The following is a 27,756-nucleotide window of genomic DNA, read 5'->3' as shown; positions in this document are numbered from 1 at the left end:
GGATTTATTTATGTCTCCAGTCCTTGAATAAATTAGGCAATATTTGTTCCATTAAAAGGCAACATGATTTCTTGTCGCAGTATGCAAATTAGTCTCCACTTTATCAGAAAAGAGAAATACTCTGAAAATATGTAAAGCTAAGGAAAAACAGAACCCTCCTGAAAAACAACAATTTTTCAGCCGCGAAGAAAACACTTTTTTAAAGTTAATTAAGGCGCTGCGCAATTTAAAAAAGCTAACTAAGCATTGGTTTTAATCAATGCTAAGCAATAAATTTATGCTCTTGGAGAGTTCCAGAGAAGAATATATGAAATCGGTTCAATGATAACTCAACACAGTCACTATTCAACACACCTTTAAAAAGTGATATAAAGTCATTAAAAACGATGAAAAAAAAACATTAAACCTTACTTACCCAAACCTAACCTAACCTAACCTACTTAACCTAGTTAATAAAGTTTTTGTTTCATCACTTTCCATGACTTAATATAACTTTTTTAAAATGTGATGAACTTTCATTTTGATGATTTATCCGGTCACCTTTGAACTCATATTTGCTTTGATTTTAAGAGTATTTTTTTCAAAAATAGTAATGATTATTTGGAGAACTCAGACAAGCAATTTTTAAACAGAAAATTATTTTATCATTAAAGAAGAATATAATACTAATAAATCTACACAAAACATAAAACAGCAAAATTGTAACTGATTTTTCGAGAATTCAAACGGTCAACATGTTTACTCTCACTATATTATCTAAGATCGTTAGGCCTTGTAACTTGTAACACAGACATAAACATCTAAGTAAAAGCTGGCATTATCGGAATTATTGAAATTCGTTTTTAGTCTATTTCGAAAAGATTTGTCGTTTGCCTAACTTAACTCGTTACAGTCACTGGCGCTCTACTTAAGAATATTTGAGTTGTTATTGTAAAACTAGACTTAGTAACAGGAACGTTCGGAAAGTTGAAGTTCCCGGCAGATTCTGTCGGCTTGATTAATGCGTGTGATTCGTCGGGTGAAAACTTCCCGAAATATCTTTGTCAGAGTTCCAACAAATCGCAGAGCCGTTTGCTCCGTGCCACCATTCTTGCTCCGGGGACAAATTAGACAAACACACCACTGTACTAACCTTAGGGAAATTAAATTCATTAAAAACGCTAAAAACATAAGATTATATTTTAAGGTTCAGCACAGTCAGGATGGGATATCTTAAAAATTAGAAAGTTGAATAAATTGAAAGAGTGATTTATTTTTGGGGTACTATGCCGTGTTGCGCTACCTAACTGTAGGGCAGATCTGAGACACTTTAATGATGATGGTCACTGTAATGCTGTCTGAAACGTTAGCTAAAGAATGAGGTAGCGCATCATGGCATAATACCCCATAAATAACTCACTATAATACTTTCGGCCGTGAAAATCTCAAATCATATCCAAATTGAAAGAGATACATAAAGATTTACAAATGAACTACTTTGACGTGATTAGACATCAGCAATATTATTAAATGGATATATTTTTATTTTATTTTATTTATTATACGCCCATAAGAGCTTTTACAAACATTTTTTTCTTTCTTTTATTCGTAAAATATATTTGTATACAATTTTTTACATGCTTTTCGACTACCACATTAGATTTGATAATATGAACATAATAATTCAGTGAAACAGTAATTAATATTAAAATTTGCATTTAAAATTATACAAAACCCATACAGAAGACTAGTATTATGCTAAACTTAATTGTTATTATTACTGAGGTATGTTATTTTAGCCTTCTTGTAACTATATTCCGTATTAACTTCTTGACTTAACTGCTTCTGTACTATTAATTCTTGTAACTATATTATTATGTATAAGACCCATAAAGTACCTACCTTACCTACTCCAGTGCCAATTTTAGGGACATATTTCTTAGTGTATTAATATTTGAAAATTTCTATTAACAATAATACACTTCAATTTGGGAGGCGGGTAGGGGTACCGCTGCCCGAGAACCATTTATTGGATAATCAACATCTCTGACATATGCCACTTTAAATTGTTTGATACGTTTGGTCAGTTAGCTGGTGTGCCCGGGTTCTTGGAGGTGAGGTTTGTTTAGGTCTTGGCGGCGTTTACATTATTACGTTTTTTCATCTCCAGCAGGACTCTCTCGACTCATCATAAACCGAAGTGGGAGGGATGGATTCATACCACCCCCAAAGATGATATAGCCTCTGAGTGACATTATTTTCCCCAGGGTCTCTTTGGTTTTTGTTAGAAAGCTGAAGAATGGAACACACAAAAAATACAAAGAACATTGTCGAATCGAATTGCGAGCCTTAATCCGCACGCAGAACAGATACTTTAGTTGCGGCGATGGTTGGAAACTATTTCAAAACTCCCTCGTAGGCGCACCTTCATACATTGTAATGGATTTTTATCCCCGTAACTGTTACAACATTTCTGTTTTCGCAAATAAAGTCTCACTTGCGGGCTGTCTAAACAGCAAACATAATAAACATCGCTAAACACTGGTCATCTTTGGCATTTGCGGAGTAAGAGAGGACTACGGCAGGTGTTCTTAAACTAACATTTAATTTTACACAGATAAATTCAAACGCTTCTTATTAGCCCGTACCTACTTGTTCTTTAGGTAGGAACCTATAAACAAAATTGTTTTAATCAATTTACCAGCAATTCCTTATATTCGTCAATAATGGTTCTTTCGTAGTTTTCGATTGTTTGATGTTGGAAAGTTGTGTATGTACCAATATTTTGCCTAGAAAAAAGAAATATGATTATTCTACTTGTTAGAAATTTTTCCTGTCATGATTAGAATAGTTTCGGAATTCATTCATATATCTTCAGGTCTTTCAACGCGTCATTTTTTCACAGAAGAAACATGGAATCACGTAGCAGAATTCAAATTTTCTTTTAATATAGTTAAGTTTTTCCAGAAATTGGCAAAGTTTTTAGGTCACAAGCGTTTTAAATTCTCCCAGGAATCAAAGAGAATTATTCATGAAGTACCATATTCATCGTCCTTCCGTCAGTTAATGAGTTTTTTTCAAACTGATAATTACATAAAAAGACAGTTATATTTTTGAGAAAAATATTATAGATACAAAGCAAATATATGCAAAGCGGCAGTAGTGTAGGGATAATTTGGATGATTTGGGCAGAAGCCAGGGGCTGTGCTTCTGGGTGGTTGAGGCCTGCGCCAGTATATTCAAATGCCCGAAATGTTAGGGTTTTTTAAAATTTAAATTGGCATTGATGCATTGCGTTTTAGTATTATCTTACTAACAAGTTTCTAAATCCATTCTCCATTCTGTGACAGCGGTTTTTAGTGATTGTTAAAAAAATAATACACGAACGGATAAAAATTATATCATGACGAAATGAGAATGTAACATGAATTTCGCCATTATGTTATGTAATTCACTAAAAATTTACCAAGAAGGCCTGCACTCCCGTTTTTAAACGGATTACCAATAATATTAAAAGATTTTAACACGACACATAATACACAAACGACTAGCTTTATTATGATGGTACATCTTATGTATAAAATTACGTGAAATAATTACTATATTTTTTTAAAATTATGTGTCATTATTTTTTGTGATAAAATATTAAAATATTTAAATTGTAATCCTTATTTTTCTCCGTGTGTTTGGGTGTATTAGGTAATGTTTTCAAGAAGTTATGAGATGTGAAGTAAGAATTAAGTTTTTGGGGTTTTGACGCTTCGTAGCTCATGATAGAAGTCAGGTTGAAAAATAAATATATATACATAATTTTTTTTTTTGGTACAAAATTTTACATTTCATAGTACAATCCAGTAATATTGGCCTCACTGGTTGGCTTACCCGTGTTGAGGCCAAAAACCAGTATTACATACATTTAAAAGGGGCTTAACATATTTTACTAACTTGTAAAAAGGTCCGAAAGGTTATTACTTTGCCAATGACGTCAGTGCAAACAGGAGAAAATCATAATTTTATTAGATGTGTTTTATAAAAAAAAATAGCATTTACATTACTTTGGTTTGATTAGGGTTTAAAAAAATACTTGCTCAGGGGCTTTCAAATGTTGTTTTATAAGGTAAATTCATTTTTAGGGGAGAAAAATATTACAAGTCGTTATTTACAGGTTAGATCGCTAAAAAATAAAACTTTATAACTCGATTTAAAAAATACGTAATGCGAATATTTTTGAAGTTTATTTAAAAGACAAATGCCCAAAATCTTTCTATTGTAAGTAACTTTTCAAGAAGTTTAAAGAGCTTTCTGTTTACAAGAAGAACAATAATTATTGTTATTATCTAAATTTACATTTATCACCGAAACATTTCTGCCGCCATTAGATGTGGCTGTGAATTTGCACTGCCCAAAAAATATATCATCTTAGTTCAGCAACTAAATTAATTTATTCCTCTGATGTTGTCACCATTAATAACTGGAATAACTAAGTTTACTAATTTTCTTTGGGTGCATGATTTATACTAACGACTCGACTGTGGCGGTTTGTAAAAAAACTGGCGAGTTTCCTAACTCGTGAGCTTGTTGGTGCCCGTAAGTAGAAAGATACATATTGTTTTCCTAAATCCTTTAAACTAGTCGGCATAGGTAAACTTAGTAACCATAGCGCATATTTTGTAATTAATTGAACGCGTATATTGCTTATATGATTTCTTGAGAGTCCAAGAGCATTCCGCTCTGCCACGTTACTGGTCAGATTTTTAAATTTATTGTTTAATAATTGCAAACACACTTTGTAGAGTCAATTGAATTTAAATATAATAGATACATTTTGTAGCTACCACTATTTAATCAAAAAGGATCGACCAACGGTTTCTTCGTCGGGATGAAAGTGGAAAGAAAATTTAATAAAGAATTTACGAATAGACACATAAGTATTGACAGACGACCTTTGGACCTACAGACAATACCTTTAAAATGATAGGTTTTAAAAAAAAAAAAATAAATGACTAATTAAACACCAGTCATTATTATTGAAAAAAAACACCATTAGTTTATAAAATTATCACAAAATTGTTATTTAGGTAATGTATAGACAATTTAAATATTACATATAATAGTTATATAGACATATTATTTATATGTTATTACCTACTTGTTTATCTTATTTATATTTTTTACCATCCGTTTAACCTGACGAAAAAACTAATTGTTTTAATGCATGTTAGTCCTTTTTGATTAAATTTTGCTTTATGCAAAGTTATTTATTCTATTTTTTTAATAAATTACTGAATAAAGCTTCAAATTGTAATATTTAATTATTGAAGACAAATCAAAAACAGATACGGTCACATCTAGAACTTGAACCCACCAAACAATAAAGTTATTTATTTAATTCATGTTTTAGGAATTTGTGTTTTAATATTCAAAAATATTCCTATTAGATATTGTGTATTATTTTAACATAACTATCGTGTTCCAATAAACAAGAATTTGTTTGTATTTGCCCTGATTTGTTAGAGATTATAATGAATAAGATTTTGTAAAAAAATCACACATCTTTGAATAGTGAAGTAGTAGATGCTTTCAGTATCACCCTTGTGAAAGACCACCATAGAAGAAAAACGTAGAAGTGAAACGTTGCTTTAAAAGATTTAACCTTGTAAAGTGACCAGATCTAAATACCTAGGTAGGTACTCTAAGCCTTTCCTTTTGCCTTTTCAATCTCCATCCTCCACCACTCCTTTGAGCTTCACAACAAATGTATTCAAATCGGAGATGCCATAGTCCCTCAATCAAAATCAGTTGGTGTTCTTGTGCATTCAAGTACATTTTTTAAAACACTCACACAAACTCGCAGAGAAAACGGCCTTTTTTAATAAAATATCAAACATTTATCTGAACAAAATTGGACAAATCTTGTTGACACTCACCCTTCCCCTATATTTTTAAGCTTTTTTTGCTTCAATTTGATCACAATGGCGTCATTAGTTTTCGACCAATTTGTGCCGCAGGCCAACTAACAAATTTTTATGGCGAAATAAAATTTTGTTTGTATGTATGAGTCAGAATGGCAATACGAAAAAATAATTTTACTGGGATTTCGTTTTCAAAATCAAATTTCCTCTCTCATTTCGTAGCATTCGTTACAGGACATGATTGAAGTTGTTGTATGACCTATTGTTTATTTGTAATACAGATAGGTAGGAAAAATATTGAAAAAAAACAGTAAAATGAGCCGGAAGGCAATTCATTAAATAAAAATTGAAGGCAGTTATTAATAACATAACAATCAAAGGCTATTCAAAATACAACGATTGAAGTCAGTTTTTAATAATATAACAATTCAAGTCAGTTATTAATAACATAACATTGGATAAAGAATATATTGAAAATAATGAGTATAATATATCTTTTTACATTTAAATTAAAAAAAAAGTGTATTGATTAATATGTTAAATATGATATGTACGTATAAAACCCTTAAACTGATTCGACTCACAGTAATACCTTACTTGTTACCTGTTTGTATCTATATCTACAAAGAGTTATTTTTTAATTTTTTTTTATTATTATTGACTTATCACTGACAACACTGGCAAATGTAAGTACCTTAGTTGTAAGTCTCTAACTTTAAGCCACGGTTATAAATATATGTAAACAGGTCAGAAGATGTAAGCCTTAATCTTAAGTCACTATATATTCTCTAGATACAAGTCACTTATTATTATGAATCTTAGTTGCAAGCCAGTTCTATTATATATTCAATACATATGAACGGCGCCATCGAGGAGATTTTTCACGAAAATGCGCTGTATAAATCAGCCATATATTAATATTATCACCACTCTTTGCTCGCTAAATTCAAAAAACCGGTTTGGCCGACCGTAACCTAACCAGTGATTGGCTACGCACATGCCCTCCTTTGAGAATGGTCGGGTATATAAAAGGCGTGTAACGCCGAGACAACGTTTATGTTTTCAACAAATTTCAAGAAAATATTTCCCTGTAAATTAGATTAAAATTTTTGTTCTGTTTGGTAAACATTATTACCATTTTTTCAAGAATATCGTGAATATTCCATCACATCCTGAAGTTTCACTGTTTTCTTGAAACACATTAAATATATATTAACATTTTAAAAGAAAGATATATTTTTAGATCACGTAGGTTATTACGAAGGTATGCAGATACCACATATTGTTTCGAAGAAAGCTACCCTTTGTGGCTTAAAATCATAAATTAATTTTTAAAAAATCTTCTTAAACCACTTTATACTTTGTTTATATTATTACGGTCTCGAAGAAGGTTAATTATAACTGAAAAAAGTTGATTATTTGTAAAATTGTATAATAAAGTGGTTTGAAACAAAGTATTTTTTTTATTTAAACCTTATGGCATTACGATCTTGAACCGTAGTATTCAATAATAACATTAGGATTTACGTAAAATGAGATGATTGGACATTATATTGGTCACATTGATCTTCCCTATAAAAATACTCAGTAAATTCTAAAAGAGGGGCATGAGCGGTAGAAGAATATCCCGCTGGGAGATTGACTGTTTTGACTAATGGATATTTTTATCAGAATATGTCGAAATATTGGAGCAACTTCTGAAAATTATCCGGGAAAATAAAAATAAAAACTAAATTATTGTAATGATGTCGAGTAAGCAGGTAGAATTATTTTTTAAATGGATAGTGATTGATCTGCAAAGGCATAGAATTGAATAAGACCTTATAATTCTATTATCGTATTTTTGTCCAAATATTATTGGTATTTCTGTTTTCATTGGTTCAATGAATTTAAATTGAAAAAAAGTAATAGACATCCCGGTGAAGACCTATTTTAGACTTAACGATAGCAAATTAGTTATGATATGTAACGAACCTTCAAACAAATACGTAGGTACTGTATTGAAAAAAGTCTAGTGGCAATAATACCACAAAAACGTGTAAGCATGAGAATGGGTCGGGTGTGGGACAATTTGCCAAGACCCTCATTATTTCCATTCTTTCCCTCCTCAAAAAGTCTAGCCACACAGCATCCCCAATGATGACAAAGGTCGCTAGGGAAATTATTTTCCTCAGAGCCTTCTATGTGGAGTTATGTAAAAGATGTAATTATGTAGAATACCTACACATTTTTAACGATAATGACATACTACATTAGGTTTGCGATATTTTTGCTATGGTCATTGCCAAAATAATTTGAAAAAAAGTGCTGTGCAAAAAAGGACCACCGCTCAGATACTCCACTTGTGATTTGGTCTATTTCAGCATATCGCTCGCAATACAGTTCCAATGCGAATGTATGGCGAGCGATGGAAAGATAACGCGCTTATAAAGTAGTCTGTCACAGGCTTTAAGCTTGCAATTGTATGAATATGATATCAATTTAAATATCCGCAAGTCACAAAATAGACTATTTGCATCGTCACCAATTTAGTATCTACCTCATGTCGTTCAACGGCAATGACGACTCGTGACTTTTGTGTGTACTATAGTGCTCTTATTAAAAAAAATACAATTAATGTGGCTCTAGCTAAAAATATTTTCTTTTAGGAAATAAGGTTTTTTGTGTGAAGTTTTTCTGGAAATCGGTGGAACGCACTGCCAAAGTGAAATTTCCTGAAAATCTGCATGAAAATACCGATTAGTTAAAAAAAAAATGTTCCGTACTAAACAATATCAACAATGTAATTTTTTTCAAACTTAACACCTTTTCAAAAGTCATGAGCGTTACTGGTCGTTAGTAAAATGCTAATTTATATTTGTCAAACTGATTTACAAAACAAATAAAAAAACATGTGTGGTCATCCGCATTCACAGAACATTCACAAATTTCACTAAAAAGTTTGTCCGCGCGTCGTTTCAAACATACTATGTAACATTACTTTTAATTCGTTTGTCCATAGACCAAATTCAAAGCTATGTATCCATTTAATACGTATTGGGAAATTTATTTCAATGGTAAAATATTAATGTTAGGCTTGTATTGTTTACATTTTACTTATAATATTGCAATGAAAAAAAAAACATTTCAAAAGTAGACTTCTAAAGTTAGATACAAATAGACAAAATATTGAAATCTTTTGTGTTTAGTTTAAATTTATTTTTTAATTCAAATTGGTGGCACTGACTCCTGGACTCATAAACTAGGTCAAATTTGATCATAAAAATACTCCATTCAAATTGAATTATCTCCAAGGGATGTATTTTATGGCAATGGGATTCTTTTTTTAAATAACGTTTTGAATATCACATAAAAAGTAAAAATAATAAAAAGTTTATAGAAATATCTACTGGTGATCTTTAATACGTTTGTGAAAATACGCACAACTTTTAACATATTGTAATATCAACTTCTTCTGTTGTATGTTCCAACGATATTTCCAAATATTAAAAATAAATGAGTTTGGTTTTGAGAGCTGTTTTTGTGTCTCAGACTGAGGTGGAGATGCGGTTGACAAGTACGAACATTAATCATTATAACGCCATCTCTTGTACTATTTTTTTTTAAAAAGAGATTGTTCCGAAAAGAAAAAAAAAACATAAGTCATGGCACGTTTTCAAATAAATGTTAAAGATGATAAATAATTTCATATGAGGTGTTTTAATGTAATTTTTCTTACTCTCAGAATAAAATCAGAAGAGAGAATAAATTTCAATGTGATAATATGAACCTTTGAGTGGAGTAGGTATATATATTTTATATTTTTTTTTGATACTTATAATAAATAAATATTAAGTATTCAAAGCATCGTAAAAAATATATATAATTTTATAAAGAAATTATCTAAAAACATTTTCTGCTTTATCAAAACCCTGTTAATAAATAATACACTTTCTAGCTAACAGCGGCGCGCCATAACTTTTTATTTAAATTTTCGTGTTTTTACATAACACTCTTTTAGTTGGTATTTTTATCGTCGTTGTTTGCATGGAAAAATTGTATAGAGATTAAATGGCTCTAAAAATAGGAACCGAAAACGTTTGCTGCGGAAATAGAAAGAATATCACAAAACGTGTGAATACCTACACCCACTTGTGCTTAAGGGTCATAGTCTACGACTTATAATATTTTCTTCAATTTCTATTTCCTCGTAACATCTAAGTTTTTAAACATTTTTTTACTTATTGATTGAGAGATTTTGTAGAAAAATAAAGATAGTTGCTTTCAATTTCTATAAAGCCGTTGGTATTACCTGTTTCATTTTTCTTGTAAATGATATTTTATGTATTTTAGGTATCTAAAACAAAATATACGTTTAAATAGTTTATTGCAAATTGACAAGGTTTCTCGTATCTAAAAAAAATATGATAAATGCTTCCTGCCTGTCAATTTTTTGAGTTTACCTTTAATAAAAATACAAATAACGTTATTCAATACTAAATTAAATTTCTTTTGATATTTGGTTGTTTGATAAGAACGTGCTTTTCAAAAATAAATGTGTACCATAGAATCATAAAAAAAAAGAAATAAAAAACTCTTCAAAAAAGTTATTAGCAATTGCGTGGTAAATTAAAAGGAAAATTTAAAATCACGTGTGTTAAAAGAATTATTAGTTTTAACATGAGTTACAAATCTGTAGCATAAATTACGGTAGCGTGTCTTGGTGGGTAGGAACTATAATGACAGAAGTGTGAAGAGAAAAGTATTGTGAGGTGTGAACAAGCCAATAATGAAAGGAACACAAGTAGCGCTGACGAACACTGATTTGCTGTTGACGGCTTTTGTAAATAACTACTCCAGCCGGAGGAAATTCCAGCTTTGTTTGCATTTGCAGCTTGTATCTCTCAACGGGGCCGAATCGGTGAATAAAATGTATTTTGAATACAAAAACTAAATGCATTCCAAAAATTTTATCGCGATTAATGTTTGGGTTATTATGCCGTGTTGAGCATTCTTCTTAAAGATAATAGATAATAGAAACAAACGGTAAATGATTTACAGAGATAAAACAATATACCAGAATAAGATAAGGTACCTATGATATGTTTCCTTGTAATGCCTGCTAAGTGGTATGTTTATTCCTTAATTACCAGATGACGTGTGTAGTATATAGGTGTGAGTGTTTGTGTGTATGTGTGTGTCTGTATGTATGTGCATTAAATAGTTAAAATTTTTGAGATGATGTCACGTTTGAATTTGGGCAGTGAATCCAAAAAAATATCAATGTTAGAGAAGACAAATATTATTTAGAGTATGAAGAGCTCGGTAAATTGGAAAATTAGATAATGCATTTGCTGATGGAATAGCGCTGTATTTCGTGTACGTCTCAAAGGTATGTTAAAGTTAATAAGGGACAGAAGTTCGGTACAGTTAATGTCATTGTTTAAAATGCTGTGTATAAATATTGAGTCAGCTACTGCTCGATAAAATCTTATTTGATAATGTGGACCTCACAAGGTGCTTTACCCGTGCTGAGGCTATCAAGCAATAGTTCATTAGATGTGGAAGATACTCTCAGTATCGCCCTGGTTTAAGACCACCATTCAGAATTGAAACATTGGCGGGCTTAACGCTGTACAACTTGTTGGCTAAAAAAAAAGGACGCGCAAGACGGCATAATAATCCAAAAATTAATCGCTATTACATTAATTCCCAAGATAAGCTATTCACACATAGTGTGATAATATTTCAGATTTAGAAATCAATGGAATGGTTTTTATAATTTTTACAAATTTCATACAAATGTGACATGTGGCAGATAAGACAAATGGGACACTGGACAATTTTGCACGTCTTTATACAATATTTACTTATCTACCTACATTATGAATCCTCTTTAATGTTGTCTCTCTCATAAGATGGCGGTCGCGCGTTCGTTGTGAAAAACGTATAATTGTTATATTAATACAAAGGACTATTTATAACCATGCACTGTTCAGGATACTTGTCAGGTACTCTTTCAAGTTGTCTGACACTATTTATTATCCAAACTTCCCAAGTTTTTGAGACGGTTCACTATCCAGACAACAACTGCTCTACCAAGTTCCTCGGTCTCAGAGGTTTTCTTAGCTGTCATAATAGTTTTTGGAATCATTTACCATATAGCAAATTGCTCTACCAAATATTTTTGGTGCACGTCTCAGTGGCTTTTGCGAGATTGATGAAAAGTTACACTTCATTTGATTGTTAGACTAACAATAGTTTTGGAGCTGTTTCACAAAAGTCGTAAAGTCTCATACGAGAATGTCAACAGAGTATGGTATTACTTGTTTAAAATATTTTACCAAAAAGTTATCTTGTTGTTTTTGTTGCAAGATTTATAGTACAGACCTTTCTAACCGATATTAACTAGTTGATGTAATAGGTCGGAAGTAGCCCGTTGTGAATATTGAACTTGACCCATCCAACTGCTCTTCGAACGTTCTGCTGATCAAGCTATTGACAGTCTTAATTAATTCATTAATTAATTAGATCCAACAGTTCACCACACTTATGTAATCGTCTCACTTCCTTACAATCTTCGATCCAATGGATCAAGAACGCGTTTAAGCGGTCAATGAATATTTTATTTTATTTATTCATATTTACTTTTAAACTTATTTTTTATTGATACTACTCCCTTTTATTTTTTTTATTTTATAAAATTTGTTTTTACTTGAACCCTGCATATAAATATGTACTGATAATTCTCATGAAATGTGTGGGATTGCACACACCTCCCACACTCTGGAATAAAGACCATTATTATTAAGGTATTTATTTATTTGTACACTTGGGGTTTTGCTTCTCTACATACTGGAAATATCCATGGAAAAAAAGGTTATTTTCTACCAAAGACTACCAGAAAAAAGATTAATTCGGTCCTCCTTTGGTCGTTTCAATCATCCGTTGACTTCTCTTTTGACCAAATGCATAGACAATTCAAAAAAGGTTTTTAATGTCTTTGTTATGAATTTATTTACATTTTTAGTTGTTTTAGCATCTGAAAATAATATTTAAGAAAAAAACTTTCCTTAGTACCGAACCACTGTTAACTGCTAAACAATTATTTTAAAAACAGTTTTTCGATTTATTGAATAAACTTTAGAAGTTGAATAAATTCCGGACATACCTACCATTATTCCACTGAAATCATTGTCATTACAATATAATATCGTGTTGATGTTTGTATGTGAAACAGTGCCAACCACCCAACAGATTTCAAAGAAAAATAACAAACCTCTCAGCACCATATTGTGTTTTGAATAAACACCATAACGCGTTAAAACGAGTAATAAAGGGAGTCCCAAATATTTATTGCTCGCACGTGGGGACATAAAAACAAAGCACTGTGCCTGATCTTGCTTATCTGGATATGCCATGGACCACAGCGGGACAAAACGAGCTGTGAAAAAATGCATAATAAACATTTTTAGAAGAAAAGCGTACATAAATATTTGTCTTCTAATAACAATAAAATTGACCTCCTGAGTGTAAAAACACATTAAAGTTAGGTTCATTTCAATCGATTTTGAACTGCCTACCTCCGGGCGGAAAAAATTTGTACATGACATCGATTAACAAATCCAAATAAATTTAAATAGTTCAAACATAACAATCCGAGAGGTAATTTTGTTTCCGTTTATTTATTTTAAGGATGTTGGAATTCTCTCGGCCATAAATCCGGAGGTCACGGGCAAAAATGCGGCACGCGCAAGCAATTTTTTTTTGATAATTTGCGTTGTCAACATTTCATTTACTAAATATTTTAAAGAAAATATACAGAGCATAACACTTGCGGCACATTTCAGATTTTGAGATGGTCGCCCTGGTAAAACACAACTAGTCAGAATCGAAAAGTCGTTTGAAATGGCTTTAGCCGTGTTTGGATACCAGATCTGAATAGCGAGGTGTTTCTCCACATTCCTCTTCCTCATCTTTTTCCCATCGTCACCACTTTAAACTGTGAAATTGACAATATACACCAATTGGAGATGCCATAGTCTCACATGTGCGGCATTAAAATTATTTTTTTAGGGTTTTACAGGATAAGTATTAAGGTTTTACAGGATTAAGAAAGTAAAGGAGTTTTGAAAACAAAATACATACTTTTCGAGTTATATATTAATATAATTAGAAAAAAAATCTAAAAAATAAGTGTTTATTTTCTTTGTACTTTTATTGATTTTTTTCTTCATATTTCCTCCTTTTATTATGGGTGTGCTTTAAAGGATGCTATGATTATATCGATTTACAATCAATCACAAGAAATATTAAAGGGTGAAAATGTTCTTATCAACTACGAACGACCAATTTTCCGATTTCCAATATGTATTACATTTGAAATATATCTGACAACACAAAAAACTATAGAGTGTATGTGCCTACGCAACAAAATAACCAGATCATGTAGATAATTCAATAAATAATTATTAATACCAGTCAATCCGCATCAGTCAATGATCATAATCGGACGTTCAAATAAACAACACTAAAGATAGTATGATTGATGGAACGTAAGGTTCATAGTGCTGTGTTCAAAGCATTAATATTGTTTATTATCTGTATGTATGAACATGACATTATGAGTTATGATTCGTTAAAGCGTGAGTGTAATTTATTTTTACATGGTAGCATAAAATATAATGTTATAGTCTAATGCTTTGGTTTGTATTTGGGTGAAAAAGCTCCCGGTGTCCCGGGACCCATTTTTTAATGGATAATTGCCATGTTTTAGGACGATTCACCAAGTTTAAGCATCTCTTTCAATATTGGCGGCCTAGACACTATATGCAGTATTTTGAATGTCATTATTGGCTCATAAATGACGTTGGATTCTTACACCTTACAGATAATACGAGTATAAGTATTATTAGCTATCATTTTAGACGGCCTCTGTGGTTGAGGGTAAGGCTCTAGATTAGAAATACGAAGGTCGTGGGTTCAAATCCCGGCGTGCGCAAGTAAATTTAATTTGTTTCATTTGTGTTATTTCACAATTTGCTAATATAAAAAAATATATGGTATATGGCACGTTCCAGAGTGAAATATACTCTCAGTATCAAGCTGGTGTAAGACCACCATTTAGAATTAAATCTTTGCTTGAAATGGCTTTGGCCGTGTTTGGTGACCAGATCTAAATAGCCAGGTATTTCTCCTTTATCATCTTCACTATCTCCTTCCTCTCCCCACTGCAATCAGCCTCACAACATACCTCGACTGGGGATGTCATAGTCTCACTAGCTCCAGACGGTTGGGAGCATTTGGGACTCTTGTGCGGTTTCACATAAAACAAAAAAAATTGTATGCACCTTATTACAAAAACGTTTAATTTGTGATATAAGCCTTATTTTTACAGATAAAAGTATTTCAAACGAGGTTTAAAACAGTGTAATTAGTACCTATTTAGTATCTCAATATAATACAAATAAAAAGAACACACGGAATGCTTTATAATATAGTAGGAATACAATCGACATTATATTATTTCGTCACCTACAATATTCGTTTGACTTGCAGTATTTTCTTAAGGCGATGCACTACGTCGTTTAATATTTTAAATTGAGCCGCTATCAATAACAACCCTTACGTAGGTAGCGATAAGGTTTAAATTCCCGCTTAACACCATCCGCCTGTTTTGATTTATGCAAGAACAAACATGGCCAAAAAGTGCCTTTTATTTTATTTTGTGGATGTTCAGGCAAAAATATTAAATTTTTTTCGATCATTTCATAAATAACTTAATTTTCCACATTATACAATAAAATCATAACCGAAAATGGTTTCGTAAGTAGGAGATTTTGAACTTTAAAGCAGTTTTCAAAGGCCTTATACATTACTTTTTTCTAGGCTTATAAAAAGATTTATCTAAAAAGTACTCGATTATTTCAAAGGCCAAGATGTATTCTACTCGCAGTATTTAATTAAAGCATCTGAAACATTTATAGGCGACCAGATTTTCAAACCAAAAACACATGATTTTGCATTACTACGTATGGCATCGCCTTAATCCCATTCGTCGACAAGTTGTCATGTGTTTTTAAGGGCTTTAAGTATTTATTTAAGGTCTTTCCTTCCGAAGGTGAGTGGAGTAGTTCCTCTTTTAGCCTGATAGGATGGGTATGGACTATTTTATAACTTCCAAACATCTCAAGCCCTAGGATTTTTAAACCGATAACTTACGTTAGTTTCTGTAATGGAAACAGATTTTTAAAAAACGCAAAAAAATCGTGCTTTTAATACATTAAAAAAAAAATGATTACCTAAGCATACCAATTTCGGTTGTACGTCTGCCTGTAACACTAGTTTAATGAACTCTAGAAGTCGGATTTGCTTCGAATTTAAGTACCATTTTTTAAATGAGATTATAGCGTGTTATAAAGCAATAAATTACCTACTTATTAATTAATAATATTTTTTTACCAGATTTATTTTGAATTTCTTTATTTTTTATACAATTTTAGCGGTACTTAAAGTACGTTTTTATAGTAATTTTTTTTCATATAATTATTTTTATTATAAATTCTATATTTGAAAATTGTTATTGCGTGATTTTTTGAGGGTCTGTGTTTTTTTGCTGACATAAGATTATCTATCCAGCAATTATAATATCCCATGATTTTCACGGGTTATACTAATTATTGTTTTTTGTTCAAGGATGGACGGCTGCCCCAACAACAGTTATACACCGATAAATAAATTCGAAAATTCTAACGTATAAAAAATACCAAATAACATAAAAAACTATAAATAAAGTGAACGAATATTTCAAATCCCACAAAAAGTGAGTCAATACCGGCGGTCGGTAAAATTCCCCTGTTATAAAAAAGCTAAGTAAAGCTTACTTTGTGAGAGCGGGAATAATGTCTTGACTGCCGCAAAGCTAACAATAGGAGCGGGAATATTCGTGTGTGTGATTAGCATTAGCCACGAGATAAAAATACCCGCCGGCTGTGTTCCCGCTAAAATGTGCTTAAAACTGAATAAAACGCCGCAGAACAGTTCACCGTTACTGTACAAATGAAAGTGTGTGAATTTCGCAATTTAACTAAGGGGTAACAACTGTTTTAATTGGGATTCAAGATGATAATTGTTATTCCACGAATTAAACATTAAATAATCAAATAATAATAAGAACAAATTAATACAACGAAAGTTTATCGAACGAGTTTGAAAAGATATAAAAAATTGTCAAATATATTATGTGGGTATATAAATTTAATAATGAAACTAAATCACTTTGAGTATACCAAGATTTAATCAAATTAATCAATAAAATAGAATATAATAAATAAGTATCTATCATATAATGTGTACGTTGTTAAGTTAAATAACTTTTACCGACTTGTATTGAAAGCAAATTGTATTGAAAAAAACGAGTAAGAGAAAATAGAATTGAAATATTTAAATTCAGCGCACGGTTTGGCCAGATCTAACATCCAGCGGAGCATAAAAAGGCGCGAAAGAGTGAAACGTTAAATTCACCCTTGCAAAATAAAGTGCGCCCGGGAGTAATACTTTAAATTCGACCGGGCAACAAAGTGCAACGATGTGCAGCGCGGGGAGATTGGCAGGTCCCCGGAGAGAGGAGGGGAGACCGGGGAGACCTCTAAAAGCCAGCGGGAGACCTGGGAGAGATCTCGTGCGGGCCCGGAGCTGGCTGTTGACCTGGATCCTGGCACATCTGACAGGTGAGATTGACGACTCCCCAAACTCTGTATTACACTGATGATACGAACCATTTAGCGTGGTGACGTCACACGACGTGTTTGATGGAATACTGTTGATGGTTTTACTCATTCAGTTTCGGTGGACATTAATTTTGTTGGCTGGATTTATTAAGAACCTTTTTTCAGATCTGGATTGATTGAATCGCTAGTAATAAATTAAATTGCCTTCGTAGAAGAGAGGTTTTTAGTAAATCAGTGAGTAGTTTTTTCTAATTATTATTGGTTTTAAAGTTATCTGGTGATGAGTGTTTGCCATCATCTTGTATAATAGGTCCTTCTAAATTGTTGCATATTTTTGGTATAGGTTATCAGCGCAGAGTTTTTAATTAATTTATTACGTACCTACTATTATAATAATCTAACAAATATTTGTTAAATCTCAATTAATTAACTATTACTTTTTAAACCTCGCATGTTACATAGACTCTACAACATCTTAAACACGGTAGATTCCAGTTCGAAACAAAATTTTACATTTTACTGAATAATCATTGACATTACATCAATGTGAATAATGCGTTTTTTAAATGATGCATTTTGCTGAGGGAACCAATTCACTTTAATGCATTTATACTCCTTTTTCCGTTTGGTTAAATATTTTTTTTCTAATACCAAGCCTTCAAAACAATTTACTATCTTTAAGGGATTTTAAAAATAAACATGGATATATTTATCCAAAACACTATCTGTATTGGATTTAGTTCGGGATGAATCACATAATAAAAATATTCGTTAAGAAAATTAAGACAATGTTGGTTGTTCTTAGTGGAAGTTTCATACATTATTTCATAAGTCAACTATGACCGAAGGGGATAGGGTCGAATAAGCTCTGTGGTAAAGTTAAGCAAGGCCGAGGTTCTCGGTTCAATTCCTAGATGCCACCGAATCTTTTTCTGTTTCAAATTTTCGTTGTGAGTTGCGAGTATTTATTTCAATGATTACTTGTATTACTATTTACAAAAGCATTAATTTAAAATTGTAAGTTTCAAAGATAAAATTTGAAATGGTGGCGCAAGAGTCATCGCCTTATTGGAAGATTCTCTAATTTTATGCAAATGGCGTCTTATTTCATCACGGCTTTGACATTTGTGAAGTAAACAAAAGAGGAACACATGTTGACAAACTATAAATCTATATACTTTTTAAGAACGCTTAATAATTGTGTTATAATAATAATTATTTTTATTTACAAACAAAGTAACTATTTTAGAAAATCGTGTGTGAACTTTTGGGCCACCTTAATTCTAATTTATTTAACAGCCCGATGAAGTCAAATTTATATAAATAAGTGAGAATGTTTTTACTATTTGTTTCCACAGAGAAGGGTTTTTTTCTCTGAATATAAATGTCATTTTATTAGGTATTATGTTGAACAGCCATTTTTGACGGATGGACAGAGATTCTTTATTATTATGTAATTTGAGCTAAGTGACCTCTAGTTCGTATTTGATTTACTGTGATGCCCATAATACTGTCAAGCTTGAGTTACACATTGCCTTCATACATATAATAACACATTTTTCATTGAAAAATAAATCAGTTTATGGATCCGTTCCAATTTCAAAACTAAGTATTTTTAAATGGTTACTTAATACGAAATAAACTGATTTTACGGTTTAGAGCTAACTGACACTGTTAAATATAATCACCCTATTAAGTTTTATGAGTAGGTACTTAAATGGATTTAGTATTAATAAATTTAATATGGTAATAAATTGTAAAATGAAAACCTTAGAAAGTTTTGGATTAATAAATGCCCTTTAACCTTTCGTTTGCCAGCGTATCCTTCGAAGATGAAAAAAAACATTTCTCTGAATGTGACTAGCTATTCTGGGGAAACTATTTACGGAAGTTTTTTTAAATTTTTTTTTATTATTTATTAACCAATAAATTAACATACATTTTTTTTGGTATAATCCACCTCACTAGGCTGAGCCTCTTCTGAGGTGGTTGGAGTTTGATTTAATTTTAGATAATGCGAATTTACATACAATCAAAGATATAAATAAAAAGATATATATTATATAAAATATGAATAGAAAGATAAGAATTTTAAAAAGAAAAACATAAGAAATAATGAATATACAAATAAATGAGTGAGAACAGAAGAGAAAAATTCAGGCGTGGAGTGTGCTATAATTTATGGTATTGTAGTTTATTTACTATTTCAATCACATTATTTGAGGAAAAAGTATAGGTTACAAAAAAACCATTTTGCAAATAACAAAAATAATTTGTTAAGTTGAAAATAGAATCAGCTGGCGGATGCCGAAAATTTTGTGTCGGCACCCCAGGAATTACGTTAATTGTTTATTTTGTTTGAGTTGACTTATGGTGATATTTCTCCACCATAAGGACATCATTTTCGGACAGACTCAGTTCATCATCCAGAAATATCAGTACGCATGTCATAATATCATGCTCCATGGCAAATAACAGTCAGAATTTAAATTTTTTTTTTTTTTTAATGTTATACCTCACAAGAGTCCCAACTTCTCCCAACCGTATGGAGCCAGTGATACTATCACATACACAATTGGGGTATTTTGTGAGGCTGAAGGTTGTGGGGAGGGGAAAAAGATGGGAAAGAGGAAAGTAAGGAAGTACCTGGATATTCAGATCTGGTTACCAAACAGGGCTAAATTCATATCAATTCAAAGATAATGTAAAAAATTGGATCAAAAATAAGAATAGGGCCTTCATCGGTGCATTCACCCAAATTCGCAGTTATTAAAGTCACCACATTATTGAGCGAATACTTCTTAATACAAGTATAGGTATGTTCAAAAGTATTAGGACCTAACACGAAAAATTCTGCCTCAACACAGGCTAGCCTAGTGAGGCGGTATTTGAGAAACCTCAACTGTACATTTATTTTCTTTTTACCTTCACAATATTATGTTTATATTGATAGTTCTTTATTTTTGTTAATTTTATAACCTTAAATATAAAAATTACAAATCAATGTACAACATTATATGTATATACGAGTATATAGTTGTAATGTGTAAACTTTCCTAAATAAAGATATTATTATTATTATTAATGGTGGTCTTACACTAGGGCGATACCGAGAGAATCTTTAACTCTGGAACGTGCCCTAAGTATATAATTATTTTTAAATTAATATACAATACAAGATAAAAATTTGTTTTAGACCACTTTAATTTTAATTGTACTCTACCGGTTTCGGAAGCACCCTTCCTTCGTCAGGAGAGTATTAAAACTAACCTAAGATACAAAATATTGACAGATATATACACAAAAAATATAATTTAGGTATTTGAGTGGGAGGTTAACAGAGGGGACGGGTAATTGGGGGAATTCCAGCAATAACAGAGCGGTTTACTGGAAATATATCTAGAATGGGACTAAACGATACATTAATTTGGTTATTCAATATACTAGCGTTATTATTTAGGGATTTTTTGATTTCAAGAGCTTCTAAGTTATCCAATCTTTTGCTTTTATTATTACGGTGAAGATAAAATTAATAAATTGTGAAGGGTACTCCAGTAAGGTCACATTCTTTTCTACAGTTATATATAAACATATGTATAAGTTATATTTATACATGTATTTATATAAATATTATTTTAAATGGGTTCATAAAGTGAATTTCTCAGTAAAATATTTCTATCATGAAAGATTCCTTGCAAATGTATTCCGCTGAAGGATTTCATTAATCCGCCCTGTTGTTGGGAAACAAGAGTACCCGACGCTGCCCCTTTATCTAGTATTTGAATGTCTTCCCGTGATGTTACGGAAAATACTTCATATTTCCTGTGGAACTACCACCAACATCGAGAGATTCCTTGAATTAATGACAATCATAATTTGAGTCGATTCACGTCCTTTTTAGTACTACCAACAACACAATTTTCTGTGATATTATTCAAACATACCTACTATAGAAAGATACGCATTTTCTGCACTAACCTATTTTTCGTGCAAATTTAAAGAGACTCGAAAAATTGACGAAAAGACTTGAAGATAAAAGTATATAAGAAGATAAGTAAGTACAAGATGGGGCAAAAGGAATGTCATAATGGCAATGTGTCATAAATTTTGCAAATGGCTTCAAATATGCTTTGACATTTATGTTGTAGACTCATGAGGTACACTCATGAAGAACGTGGAATTATTGTTACTGCTTATTTGACCAATTTCCAGTCTGTTGTTTTAACGCAGTCGTCCTGCACCATGGGCGAGAACAATTAAGCGTTTGGCTGAGCGTCTCGTGCCAAAATTCAAATAAATTTTCCGTGAAAACAGAACCCATTTTTTTCATCTCTTACAAAATGGTAGAGATTTCACGTTATGACATTACATTTTCCACAAAATCCCGACCTTTATTTCTAACTCAAAGTATAATGCAAACACATGTACTGATAAGAATCTATTATTGTAATAAAAATGAAAATTGTGGTGATATATCAGTCTGAAAGTTTTTTAATTAGCTCATTGTTTAGGTGTTTTTACAAAAACATATTATAAAGTTCCCACCTACATAGTTTTGAATCTCAACATTTTGATGTCGCTATTTTATTTGCAAAACATTTTAATATTTACTCGGTTCTTACTGTTTAATCGAAGGAAATGAAATATTGTTATGGTTATTATAATTATTTTTTATCAATGCCACATCTGAAATATTTGAAATATATATACCTAACATATTTACGTAACATAAATATCTCAAACACATTTTCTCATTAACCTCTGAAATCCACGTGTCCTTCTACTCCTATCTATGTTTAGAACTAATTATCATCTCAGACACTGTTTACCCTCAAATAATTACATTTTACTGCTAACCCTAATATGTTTTAGTATTTCACACTAAAAAATGTACACATTCACTCAAAGAGAAAATATAAGAAGTCACGATGTTAGAAGGTACCTATATATGTTTCGTTTTAATTGCACTTAATTAATATCGACTGTGGTTTGGTAAAACCCTTTAAGCCAAAAAATGAAAACTTTACAAGAGTTGTATTAAATGAATCTTTATAAATTCTCAAAACTCATTAAAATGTTTTAAGTTTATATGAAAGAAATCATTTGTTCTTAAATGTTGTTGTAAAACTTTGCAATTTCATTTATAATTTTGAGAGATTTGAGGGTTGAGTAATTTTTACTTTTATCTCTAAATAACATAAAAACATAAATTTAGTATTAAAAATGCCTTATTCAGCAAAAATTATAACACCATGTCGTTCTCTGAAGAGTATATGAAACCACTGAAAAGTAACATTGCAAATTAGCTAGGCTTGAAGGATGTTCAAAAAATATGTATGGGATTGAAGAAAATATCTACATCAAATACCGCAATTGTCCTACCGGCCTAATGTACCCATCATAAAATGTCACCATGACCGGCATAGTTGTTGCAATATGTCAATAAAAAGTGACGGTATACTTATTGGAGATCAGCAAAGGTCATTGTTAAATAATACACCAGACAGGGCAGATCGGTGTATACTATTACCACAAACGCGGAATACAAAATGGTGAATTTCATATTTTTACATTTGTATTACGAGTAAAGCATCTAGAATCTAGCAGAATTTGTTTCCCCAACTAGGACGACCCAAGTCCTTGTTTTCCTATACTCCAATCTGGGCTTATCTTATGTTCCAAAAGCTCAGATTTAAAAAAAAAATGAGGAATACTGTCCACCAGGTTTAGCAGATACAATTTTAATTCCTTACAAAACACGATTGCAATAAACATCGTTCTGGGACTGGTCTTTCTGGTGTGTTGCATAGGAATTACTCCAGCACCAGAAGTTTCGCGATACCAAAGTTTTTTTTTACTAATACACAGTCGATATCATAGTTGGCATTTTGAAAAACTGCCACAAAATCTTGATTTTAATTTCTTTTACTGTATCAATCATAATGTTTACAGTGGTTGGTAAATAATTTATGATATAGCCTTCCATATAAATGTGTGAAATGCTTGTTTTGATTAACTGCGCGCGATGATATCTATTTACGATCCGCTAGTTTATTTTGCTTGTGAATTAATAACCTCTGTTTATCGTTAGGCAGGAACAACCATCATTAAGGCCAGTCTGAAATAGAATATTGGGTAAACATTTGGAACTTATAATATCTCTTCATTCACGGTTAGTTCTTATTTAATCTCAGAAACATGCCAGGAATATACTTTCTACATGAATAAATGGATATTTTTGAATAATTCATTCAATCCAACGTTGAAACTTACTTCATTGCGCGAAAATAACTAAATAGTGTGTACATTGATCCTACGTCTTACATGAAACTTTTTTCCCTAGGTACTGTATTTGCATGGAAAAAAATAAGTATTGCTAATTGATTCAGAATCTCTTCAAATTATTGGTAATCCGGTTTAAAACGGGACTGTAGGCCTTTAATGAACGAACATACATTTTTTATTTATTTGAAATGTACTAAAATAATCTCAGGAAACCTGTTAATTCATTAGTTAAAGGCATGTACTTAGATTTTTAATAAAGAAGAATAGAGAAGAACTAGCCAGAAGGTAACATCATAAATAGGTAAAAGGTATATAAGAGATTAATAAATACTGTAATATAATAATAATAATAACATACAATTATTTTGTGATACACAAAATAATTGTATGTTATTTTTAAGTTTAAAACTACTATAATGTAATGATATTATTTTTCTTACTTTGTACTCTATTATATGTTTATTTATAAAAGGCAGTATAGCCGTTTATGTATTTAAAATAAAACAAATAAAATAAGTAATAATCATCTCTATTCGTCATTAAATATTTTATATACAAACATTACTATGAAATCAGTGTCATCTTTAGGCACCTAGTTGCTGTTATGGTGATTTATTTTTGTTGTATTATACCGTTTTACGTCTTTCTTCAGCCAAAATTTTGGGCAGCATTGCGATGTCCATCATCAGGGAATAAGGTATATATAAGGTAGATACCTTAATATGATGCCTAAATGCAACAAAGATTAAATTTTAGATTTAGTGTAATGTGTATAATAAATGTATGGAAACATTATTTTTAGGTGAACACAATTTAATATAATTTTTTCATTAATTGGAGTCGTGTTTTGCAATAAAAAACGCATTTAGCGTATTAAATATTTCAAAGGCTTTTGACTGCAACTAAAAATAATTATAATACAGTTCATTCATTAGTAAATAGTGTAAACTTGGATAATTATTTCGTGTTTTTGAATTTAAGAATGCTATGTACATCACTTCACATCCAAAACTGTATCGTTAAATTATTGGTTGAGTTGGCCACTGGCTATTGCCTACAACATGTCCATGGCCTGCAACTCAGTTCCGACAATTAATTTATTACTGTCAATTGATTTTGTTATATTGGCTGGCAATTTAGGCTAAATATCTTTAATCGTTCTAACGGTAACGCATTTGCGTATCGCACATATTGTGGATTACCCCATTAGTTTTTAATTTCATTGTCTGCGATAAAAATCCAGAAATTCATTGATTTACGGATTTATTTATTTACGGAATCCGCGAACAAACCTTTTAAACTAATTGAATAAAAATTTTAATATATTTTAGATATGTCTTGTTGGGAGGGCCAATTATTTATCAGGGATTAGATACGTTAGCAAATCATTAGGCGTGTACTTATATACTATGTATCTTCATATTTACTACTTGACATTTTTGTAGCGCCATGGAGTAAATAATTTCAATTCAAGAATATTTAATAAATCTTTGATCATTTTATGGGTTTGCTAAGATCGTAAAATTAATGGCTTGATTAATTTTTCGCTTGGCATCTTAATTGCGACAACATTATTCCAATATTATTGATTTTACTGAAGGAAACACTAATAATCTTCAAAACTTCTTCTCGGTTTGACACCGAGGGTTGTCAACAAACTGCCTTCTTTCGGACTTCCCGCATCCATGTGTACGTGAATTTCCAATTTTTTGAGAGAGAGGGCGATTCATACGATTGCTGATGGTTTCACCTTTTCCTCACTCATGACGTTTTGTCGTGTGCACCAATAAATCGTTACGCAGGTGACAGTACAGTCCATGGTGGCGTTTTGTTTGATAAGCCCTTAAAGGAAACACAAACTTCAACAACTCGGGCTTTTAAGCAGAGAATGATGGTTTTCATTGTGTGTTTACTCTTAGGGTAAGAATAACCTAGTCTGTTTCAAAGGCCCAAAAACATCTGATTATATCTAAAAGGGATCGAAATGACAATCTAGTCTTCTTCAGAAAGCAATCTTCCCAACATGACTTCCATTGATATGTTTGGTGTATTTCCTAGTAAGCAGCTCACGCACGGGGGTTCCATTGAAGCCAAATTATTCTCTCAGAAGCTGGGCGTACTGTACAGGGCCCGCAGATTCTTTAACACGTAATTTCCGGAGGTTCAAAATAAAACCAGATTGTCCCGGCTGAAATTAAAAGGCTTTTTAAACAAAGTCACAAACAAAAATCACAATACTAGAAATGTGCCCGAATGGTTGCCATCATCTGCGCGGGACTGTGAGAGACAAAGACGGAAGGACAGAGCAAGAGATATGCTGTTTCGTCGGCTGCTCAGAAGTCTGAAGTTTCTGTCAACTGAGAAGAAATTGAATTTTTGCGTGTTTTTATACACAATTATTCCAATAACTTTTTTAAAACGTGTCCGATTTTAATCATTTTTAAGTCGAAATGTGGGTAAATATTTGATGAAAGAATAGACAAAAGGAAATTAGCCTAAACGAGATATTTGCGGCAAAATCTTTTATTTAAAATGGGTCAAATCAGACCCATCACCGGAGTCGAGGTGTTAATAGTACAAAACTGCTGACCCAGTACAAATTGCAAGTAAGCCCCAGTATTGAATTTGGCCGCCATCTTAGGTCTGGAACCCCAAAATACCTGAAAAACCCTTGAATCTGTGCAGAAACTGACGGTTTGGCGGTCAAGCGTTTGATAGATTCCACTATCTTAATAAACAGATTGCAATCCTTAGAGTACAAGCGTCAGGTAGGTGCTGTTCTTGTTCTACCGGCACTACAATGAGGGATGCTTACAGGTACTAGGGTCATTGATCCCTTCAGCACTGGTGCATAGTCGGAAAAACGCAAAATGCGCTACCATCATATGTACACGGTTGGCATTTGTAGCTTTAGAATGGGTCGCTTCGAACGCTTTAGAACGATTCCTTCTTGAGTTCAAGAACACGGATGTGGAACAATTTGCCGGCCTCTGTGTTTCCTACCTCCTACAACATGGGTCTCTTCAAGACCCATGTTCACTCCCTCCTCTCCTTCAAAAGACCCTTCGCAGAGCATTCCCAAAAATGACATAAGCCCTGAGGGAAATAATTTTCCTCGGCCTCCTGTGTGGAGTTAATGTAAAAGAAAAATCAACATATTATATACATTATTAAGACAATCACTCGACAAAACTATGAAGATTATACAAAAACCTTTAGTTATAAAAGTTGATGTTTGTTTTGCATTTTTATTGAGCTCTTTTTTGTACATAATTTATAGAATCTTGAATTTCCCTATTCCATTTAACATTTTAGTAGAATCAATTAGTTTTTAAAACCGCAACAATTTTTTGTAAGCGAAAAAATCGTGTAAACATTTCGATGATAAATTTGTCTAGCAGATAACAATTGAAAAAGGGCTTTCATACTAAGCCCTTTTGACCGCTTTGACATGCCTAAAATAAATTCGTTTCGATTGACTTTTTTCGATGGGTCCATCGGGCATCAGTAGAGTATCTATAAATAAATAATAAAAAAACCCTTTCTTTCTCAAATAAACACGGTCAGACAACTGACGCATGGCCGAACTGATGTGGTCTGATTGTTGCTGCGTTGAAGATACAGGGATTTTAAAATAAAATAATTTTATTTAAATAATAACAGTGCAACTATCCGAATTTGCATAGGAATATAACGTTCTATCAGTAGTTTTTAACACTAGTTTTTCAAAATCATAATTTTAAGTGAAAAAATTATAAAACAAGAAAATCATAAATTGAAATGACTTACTAGCGCAGACCCTTTAAAAAATCAGGAACTTATGAAAAAGCACATTTTTTAAAAATGAACGATCGTACTTAAATTAAATCTTA

The 27,756-nt window shown here is 31.7% G+C and overlaps 1 protein-coding gene across 2 annotated transcripts in view; it reads left to right on the top strand.

Annotated features, from left to right (window-relative positions):
• LOC149424865 (zwei Ig domain protein zig-8-like) overlaps positions 1 to 27,756 on the top strand; it is a 154,625-nt gene that overhangs the window by 6,336 nt on the left and 120,533 nt on the right. For both annotated transcript variants that reach the window (XM_089650835.1, XM_089650834.1), the window contains exon 2: positions 16,566 to 17,599. In XM_089650835.1, the coding sequence (XP_089506961.1) occupies positions 17,458 to 17,599 (142 nt within the window). In that variant the 5' untranslated portion in view covers positions 16,566 to 17,457. The remainder of the gene's footprint in view (positions 1 to 16,565; positions 17,600 to 27,756) is intronic.

Source organism: Hesperophylax consimilis, chromosome 3 (genome assembly GCF_061612785.1).
Source record: "Hesperophylax consimilis isolate HC1 chromosome 3, BYU_Hcon_1.0, whole genome shotgun sequence".
Taxonomy (NCBI): Eukaryota; Metazoa; Arthropoda; class Insecta; order Trichoptera; family Limnephilidae; genus Hesperophylax; species Hesperophylax consimilis.
This window is presented reverse-complemented; position numbering and strand designations above follow the sequence as displayed.